Source organism: Coregonus clupeaformis, chromosome 20 (assembly GCF_020615455.1).
Source record: "Coregonus clupeaformis isolate EN_2021a chromosome 20, ASM2061545v1, whole genome shotgun sequence".
NCBI classification, from domain to species: domain Eukaryota; kingdom Metazoa; phylum Chordata; class Actinopteri; order Salmoniformes; family Salmonidae; genus Coregonus; species Coregonus clupeaformis.
In genome coordinates, this window is record NC_059211.1 from 63,392,060 (window position 1) to 63,400,987 (window position 8,928).

The 8,928-nt window shown below is 43.2% G+C and overlaps 1 protein-coding gene across 1 annotated transcript; it reads right to left on the reverse strand.

The window, feature by feature from the left end:
• Positions 1–1,002: 1,002 nt before the first annotated feature.
• On the reverse strand, positions 1,003–8,450 carry gcdha (glutaryl-CoA dehydrogenase a). Its single transcript, XM_041867243.2, has 12 exons — positions 8,345–8,450; positions 7,768–7,886; positions 7,602–7,637; positions 7,239–7,379; positions 6,882–6,944; positions 6,594–6,764; positions 5,843–5,972; positions 4,743–4,959; positions 3,611–3,714; positions 3,242–3,367; positions 2,900–3,060; positions 1,003–1,575 (listed from the first exon to the last, which is right to left on the reverse strand). The coding sequence occupies exons 2-12, from the start codon at positions 7,874–7,876 to the stop codon at positions 1,502–1,504; spliced, it is 1,332 nt and encodes a 443-aa protein (XP_041723177.1). The 5' UTR covers positions 7,877–7,886; positions 8,345–8,450; the 3' UTR covers positions 1,003–1,501.
• Positions 8,451–8,928: the final 478 nt, after the last annotated feature.

An 8,928-nucleotide genomic window follows, 5' to 3' on the forward strand; every position in this document is an offset into this window, starting at 1 on the left:
CCAGAGTACTGAGTGACTACACTCTTAGAAAAAAAGGGTTCCAAAGGGGTTCTTTGGCTGTCCCCATAGGAGAACCCTTGTTGGTTCCATGTAGAACCCTTTTTGGTTACAGGTAGAACTATTTTGGGTTCCATGTAGAACCCTCTGTGGAAAGGGTTCTACCTGGAACCAAAAAGGGTTCTCCTATGGGGACAGAAGAACCCTTTTAGGTTCTAGAAAACATTTATTTTTTCTGAGAGTGTAGTCTGTAGTGAAGATCCTACTCTATCCTATTCATCCCTCAGAAATCCCACTCATGGGTTGTTAAGGACTGGCTTGACTCTAATCAGAATAGTGACTAACTAGTCTGTACTGAATACCCCAGGTTTTCCAACTACTAACCACTTTCGAAGCCCCTTCCTACAATTGTATTTTAAAAAAACGTGCCATCTACAACCTAAAAGGGTTCTTCGGCTGTCCCCATAGGAGAACCCTTTGAATAACCCTTTTTGGTTCAAGGTAGTACCCTTTACACAGAGGGTTCTACATGGAAACCAAAAAGCGTTCTCCTATGGGGACAGCCGAATAACCCTTTTTTCTAAGAGTGCAGTTTGGCAGCCTTTGGACAGCCATTGATGAACCCACTGTACTGTGCCAGCCCCATGTGGTGGTTGGTTATAGCATAACTGTGCTGGTTCAAGGGTTAACTAGCTGATAAAATATACCTGCTCTGCAGTTTAAGACTGGTGCTTTCGTAGGTGCTGTTTTGGGTAATAAACTTGAGTGTGTTACAAAGCCATGGCTCGCCTCTATTTCCTTGTAATTTCAGTTAGTGTGATTGCGTGTCAATGGCTTTTTTGACCAGATAATGTGAAAAAATGATAAATATAATTTGCAAATGAGTCCCTAATCCCATGACTATTTTGATTTGGCAGAACATTGAATTGGGACTTTCTCTGTCCTCAAAAAGAGCACTGATTTAGGTCAGCCGTCAGTATCACAATTACGAAATTAGACAATTCATAATTTCAATATATGCTTTATGTACAGTTAATTTATTTCACTTAGAAATTAAATATACTGGTTGTGAACAAAGCTGTAAAGATACACATACATCCTCCTTCCCATTAAAATCACTTATTCAATAAAATATATATATTTCTAATCTATACAGATCCCTTATCAACATGCTACATACCATCGTGACATCCCTTCGTAGTAGGAGACTGTAGCTACAATATCAACTTTCAAGCTGACATTGTATATCAATCATCGATTGAGTACAGATACATAAGCAAAACAAAACCGTCTCATATTTGGACCCAGTGTTTCTTTTAGGTTGACTTTTCCTTTAATTTTCTCTCACCAAACAGAGGCACTTGGGGATAGAAGTCCATCAGCAGTCAGGCACACCATCAGTGATTACTTCTCAGAAGGCAGATAGATGGGTAGCTCAAGGCTTTCCCAGGCTACTTTAAGTCCGTTATTCAGTCCATTGTAATAGGAGGACAAGGAGGAGAGTTTATTTCTCAACAGTGAATGACTGCAGTCCAGTGATGGCTCGGCCCAGGATCAAGGCATGGATGTCATGGGTACCTAGAAGAACAAGCAAACACAAAGACATTGTGGGTTGATTATTTGATCAGGGAAATGTGCAAGTGAGGCTAAACTTTAATTTAAATTACATTTACATTAGATATTGTAGGATATATAATACATACATACTGAGAACAAAGGCGGTTGGTGGCATCTTAATTGGGGAGGACGTGCTCGTAATGGCTGGAGCGGAATCAGTGGTATGGTATCAAATTGTTCCGTGCATCGGCAGGACAGAACAGCTACGTCCGGTAAGACGAGGGGTGGGGGTGTGTGTCTATTTGTCAATAACAGCTGGTGCGCAATATCTAATATTAAAGAAGTCTCGAGGTATTGCTCGCCTGAGGTCGAGTACCTCATGATAAGCTGTAGACCACACTATCTACCAAGAGAGTTTATCTATATTTTTTGTAGCCATCTATTTACCACCACAAACCGATGCTGGCTCGAAGACCGCACTCAACGAGCTGTATAAGGCCATAAGCAAACAAGAAAATGCTCATCCAGAAGCGGTGCTCCTAGTGGCTGGGGACTTTAATGTATCTCATTTCTACCAGCATGTCACATGTGCAACCAGAGGAAAAAAAACTCTAGACCACCTTTACGCCACACACAGAGACACGTACAAAGCTCTCCCTCGCCCTCCATTTGGCAAATCTGACCATAATTCTATTCTCCTGATTCCTGCTTACAAGCAAAAACTAAAGCAGGAAGTACCAGTGACTCGCTCAATATGGAAGTGGTCAGATGACGCGGATGCTATGCTACAGGACTGTTTTGCTAGCACAGACTGGAATATGTTCCGGGATTCATCCAATGGCATTGAGGAGTACACCACCTCAGTCACCGGCTTCATCAATAAGTGCATCGACGACGTCGTCTCCACAGTGACCATACGTACATATCCCAACCAGAAGCCATGGATTACAGGCAACATCCGCACTTTTAGTTTATTTCGTAAATATTTTCTTAATTCTATTTTCTTAAAACTGCATTGTTGGTTAAGGGCTTGTAAGTAAGCATTTCATGGTAAGGTCTACACCTGTTGTATTTGATTTTGATTTTAAATACATCAAACACATGGTTTCCATTTACTCCGTTCCAGACATTATTATGAACCGTCTTCCCCTTCCCTGACTGAGAATTATACCTCAAAACCAACAAGTGACTGTACCACTTAATTTGTACACTACTGACCTCTGCTGGTCATCGAGTCTCATTCTCTCTCCAATCCCGACTACTATCTGCTCATGTTCCAATCACCCATTCTTCTATCCAACCTTTCCATCCTTTAAATACCATATACAATCAATCTTCTCCTCACCTTCGTATGTGTTGACGGCCTCCAGGTTCATGACATGTCTGATGATGTGGTACTCGTCTGAAATGCCGTTGCCTCCCAGCATGTCTCGGGCCTGCCTGGCGATGTCCAGGGACTTTCCACAGCTGTTCCTCTTCAGCATGGAGATCATCTCAGGGGCCGCTCTAAAGGAAGGGAAGACAGACAGGATAGAGGTCAGTGTCTAATATAATGAAGAAAGATGGGGACACACAGTCTCTCTTCACATATTCCAAATGAAACTAGTACACAGCCCAATGCAGTCTCTCTTCACATCCAAAAGCAGACTTTCATTCATTTCGCTCACTCAGTGGGGACTCCACTCACTTCTTGTCGTCGATGAGTCTGCCTAGGGCCAGACAGGACTGCAGGCCAATGGTGATCTCTGTTAGCATGTCAGCCATCTTCTTCTGCATCAGCTGGTTTCTGGCCAGGGGCACGCCAAACTGGATCCTGATTGGACCAAAACAAAAGAGAGCGAATCAGATGTCAGCAACATTTAATATGGTCCTAAAATGCTGAAATAAGGTTCAGGATGGCAGCTTGACTCCCTTCAATACTCTTTACTGCTGAGCTAACGTGTTCCTGAACAAGCTACTTCGTCAGCGCTACTATAATATAATCCCTCGTTCATACCAAAGAGTGCTCTGAATTAATAGAGTTGATGACATAATGAGTAGTGAGGGAGATGTTTACCTGTCCAGTGTGTACTGGCGTGCAGCATGGAAGCAGAACTCTGCAGCACCCAGAGCTCCCCAGGCGATACCGTAGCGGGCGTTATTCAGGCAGCCGAAGGGTCCCTGACCAGAAATGAGACACATATGTGTGTATATATATATATTTTAACAGAACACGTTCATCTTTAGAGAACTGACTTGTTTTCTAATCTCACATCTCAAGAGTTCTCGAAACATACACTACATGGCCTAAAGTATGTGGACACCCGCTCGTCGAACATGTAATTCCAAAATCATGGGCAATAATATGGAGTTGGTTCCCCCTTTGCTGCTATAACAGCCTCCACTCTTCTGGGAAGGCTTTCCACTAGATGTTGGAACATTGCTGCAGGGACTTACTTCCATTCAGCCACAAGCATTAATGAGGTCGGGCACTGATGTTGGGCGATTAGGCCTGGCTCGCAGTCGGTGTTCCAATTCATCCCATAGGTGTTCCATGGGGTTGAGGTCAGGGCTCTGTGCAGGCCAGTCAAGTTCTTCCACACCGATTTCAACAAACCATTTCTGTATGGACCTCGCTTTGTGCACGGGGGCATTGTCATGCTGAAACAGGAAAGTGCTTCCCCAAAATGTTCCACAAAGTTGGAAGCACAGAATCGTCTAGAATGTCATTGTATGCTGTAGCGTTAAGATTTCCCTTCACTGGAACTAACGGGCCAAGCCCGAACCATGAAAAACAGCAGTTTGTAACTCTGTAGTGAGTGTTGCAACCAAGGACAGACGATTTTTACACGTTACACGCTTCCAGGGCAGCTCTAGCAGGGCAGAAACTTGACGAACTGACTTGTTGAAAAGGTGGCATCCTATGACGGTGCCACGTTGAAAGTCACTGAGCTCTTCAGTAAGACCATTCTACTGACAATGTTTGTCTATGGCGATTGCATGGCTGTGTACTCTATTTTATACACCTGTCAGCAACGGGACTGGCTGAAATAGCCGAATCCACTAATTTTAAGGGGTGACCACATACTTTTGGCGTATCTCAGCCAGCAACTTCGGTTCAGTCTGAATTGTTCCTATAGTAAATCATTCAATTTACAGTATTTCTAAACAGCATTATGTGATGGAGTCCAACAGTTAGGCCTACTCACAGCCAGTCCAGAGACGTTGGGCAGCATATTCTCTTGGGGCACCTCCACCTCATCCATCAGGATCATGCCCGTGGCCGACGCCCGCAGAGAGAACTTGCCCTCGATCTTAGGTGTTGCCAGGCCCTTCATGCCACGCTCCAGGATGAAACCTCTGATCCTACCATCCTCACACTTGGCCCAGACTACTGCGATGTCCGCCACGGGTGAGTTGGTGATCCTGGGGGATAGGGGAGAGAATACGGTAAATGAGTTACCCATAGTGAGAGTTAGGGTATAATAGGTTCAACTACATCATATGCGAGGGTAAGGGCATATCATATGGTTGGGGACACAGGCAGGGAAAAGGTAATGGGCCAACTATAAGAGCTCATAATTATGGCCCTGAGTTTTAATACAAGGGCAATGGGGTTACTGCTTGCATTACGAAACATATATAGACGTAACAGTGCAAACAGTCTGGTGTGGGCTTTGCCAACAACTGGTGTAAGGTTACTGCATCTATATATGGATGGCTATGCATGAAGCTGTGCATGAGGTCCCTCTCATAACGTTCTTTACATATTGAGACAGTCACACGTACATCTAACCTTCATGTCATGCCACCTAAAGTTCCCACAGTGGAGACAACAAACATTGTGTAAGTACTGTTCGTTACGCCTGCATTTTCAGCAGCCATATAACTGAAGGGCTATGTCTCTTCATTGGGACATTTTATAGTTGATGCAAAACTACTGTACCTAGCTAGCCTGGTTGCCAAATCACCACAATGACAAAGCTGTTGGCTTAAGCAAAACCTTGATCCAGCCTTCACTTTTTGCGTTGAATGCGAGATTACCAAGTCTTTCAAAGAAGAGAACTAAAGCAGAGACAGACTGGTATGGTAACCCAGACTAGAACCTACCCAGTCAGACATACATGCAGACTGGTCAGATAGACAGACTGGTATGGTAACCCAGACTAGAACCTACCCAGTCAGACATACATGCAGACTGGTCAGATAGACAGACTGGTATGGTAACCCAGACTAGAACCTACCCAGTCAGACATACATGCAGACTGGTAAGATAGACAGACTGGTACCCACGTTAGAAGAACCTTACCATGTCTTAGCTCCGCTGATGGTGAAGGTGCCACTGGAGGGGTTGTACTTGGCCTTGGTCTCCATGCCCGCGGGGTCACTGCCGTGGTTGGGCTCAGTCAGGCCGAAACAGCCCAAGATCTCCCCACGAGCTGCAGCATTACACAGAGAGAGATGGGATTAAGAAGAGGCTTTACCTAACTGGAATATGAGCTCTGCTTCAGTCTGCATTAGTTTCATTCTCAATTTCTCACCACATTTACTTTGTACAACAACTTAGACTTCTGTCTATCTGCCAATATTAGTGATGTATAAACACCTGTTGATCGTTCATCTACGTTCTTTTTCTTCATACTTATGAACTGAAACCCAACACGGTTTCTAAACCGAGAATTATTGATCCTGACCGAACCAACCATTTATCGAGGACATTTTACTGATATGGATAATAACGATAAGTAGCCTTTACTAGAGGAATGTGAAGTTTGAAATGAAGTAAGTCTGCTAATATGGGCTATTGCTAACGGGACAATTGATAGCGGAGTGAGTGAGGGTTTTCCCTTTCTTCAATTGATAGCCACAACAGCCAAAGTAGTAGTAGTTTTAAGGCTAATGTAAAAAAGTAACTGGCGCAAATTAATGTTATGAATTTATCGTTATCGTGATACTTCAGTCAATTTATCGTGATATGGATTTTTGTCCATATTACCCAGCTGTAATTTCTATACTGTGTATAATTTTACTATGGAATATATAGTAGAGTTATTTCATACCTAGCCTGGGTAGCCACTTCTCCTTCTGTTCCTCTGTACCGTAGGCGTTGATGGGGTGCATGACCAGTGAGGACTGGACACTCATGACTGACCGGTAGCCACTGTCCACCCTTTCCACCTCCCTCGCTATGAGCCCGTAGGCCACGTAGCTGGTGCCGGCACAACCATAACCTGGGTGAAGAAGAGACAAAGTTGGGTGAAGAAGGACAATTAGTGGACTAATAGAGCATGAAGATCGAATATGAACACATCAATAACAGGATGATGCATGTGTCACATGTTGTTTACCTTGGATGGTTGGCCCCAAGACGCCCAGCTCTCCCATCTCGGAGACAATCTCACGATGGAAATCTGGGGGGGGGACAAACAAACAGACAATGAGCATGACTTTTCCACTTTCAGCTGTCAATAAATAGTTTATAGAGAAGTTCATGGTCTAACTTGTATCAAGTTATTGTGTACTGGAACTGTTACAAAAGAGGTTCTACAGAGAAGATTCTCATGAGAAGTCTTCTCTCCAGGAATAGCACCTCAGCCTGTGTTTACGTTTGTCTCTGTTGGCCATATGCCAGTGCTTATGTTCGTGTCTGTTGGCCATTTGTCAGTGCTTACGTTCGTGTCTGTTGGCCATTTGTCAGCGCTTACGTTCGTGTCTGTTGGCCATGAGGATGCGTGGCATTAGCTTCTCCTGGCAGTAGGTCCTGAAGGAGTCTCTGATCATCACCTCCTCCTCTGTTAGCAGGCCGTCCAGCTCCAGGGCGTCACGCCAGTTAAACTGCACCTTGGCTGTAGAGGGCCATGGGAATATCATTAGAACATGAGGCAACGCAGACATGGTGATGTCATACTGTCTACCACCACGTTTCATAATATAGTACATCATGTCTGTATGTGTAGCCAGTGGCGCCTAGCGGTTAAGTTTACATATGTAATACATTGGTAATGTACACATGATGCGGTTTGTCCAATACTGTAGCTTTATGAGTTTAACTTGTTTAAATGACTTACGTGCTTTTGGAGGCTTCTTGGCGACCACTTCGGCTTCTGAAAGAGTCAACGGCACAATAAGTCATCAACCGAGACCAACAAAAAAGCTACATTACATTCTAGACACTTAACAATTTCATTTTAATACAATCCCATTCTGTTATTATATGCTCACAGGTAAACTCACCGTTTTGGGCTGGTAAAGCTGCTGCTGTGCCCTGTGCTCGGGAGACAGAGATGGCAGCACATTTCTGAGTGTTGGCAAGCAAACGATTCACAGCACCTCGGAGAGCCATGGTTCACAGTCTGAAAGAAATTGGAACACAAGACACATTTAATGGTATACTAAGGGGAGTAATAATGATACATTTACAAAACATGCTATTATAATATTATAAAGTGAATCTATGTGATGGTAAAAAAAAATCACATTTGAAGCATTTTTGTGACAATACCGTAACAAACCAATAAAGGGCAGTTACAATCAAAATGAAAAAAATCATATGGTACAGATTTTAGTTTTAATCATTTTCCTGATGTTCCAGAGCTCTATTTGAACGAATAAGATAAGAAATGTCATGTTTTATGGTAGCTGCCCTTCGTTACACAAGCCTGTTACAAAACATTTTATAACACATGTTGAACAGCAGGTAAAAAAATAAAAAAAACACTTCTAAACAGTAGCAGTAAAAACAAACCTACACCCGTAACAATGTAACATTTCAGTGAGCAACTTCATGCACAATTAAGTATCATTAATGTACCTGTTCTTGTCTGATAATTATTTCCGATCTGATGATGATGGCCTTATCTCAGGCGCCGCTGTTTGCTTTTGTAATCGCTGCAGTGTGACGTCAAATGGGTACGTGAGGGCGTGGGGACAGCTTTCCTCCATCATAAGCGAGTCAAGACACCTGTGAAGTAGAAAATTATGCAACGGAGTGCGTTATGAAACTTAGATTTTGTTAACCTTGAACTAAAGCATAAAAACAAATGCATTATTAAACTATTTAGAGTGTAATGATTCATAAAGTTGTGTGTGGGTTAAATACTTTCGTCATTGATCTTTCTTTTTGAAACTTTTTCCAAAAGTGATGAATGCCACACTCAAAATGGCGCTAATGTATAGCCATCTGGCCGAGAGCATGTCGTGGGCGTTGGCCCACTCCCCTCCCATCTCATTGGCTGTGAGAATACAAATGCCGCGGTCAAATACTATTCGGAACTAGGAAAGTCGGAATTTTTAGATTTGCTAATTCGTTAAATATGTTCAAGTCATATGCCGCCTTCATAGGAACTGGGAACTCGGAAATCTCCGACTTCAGTGCGCTCAAGACAACTGGAAACT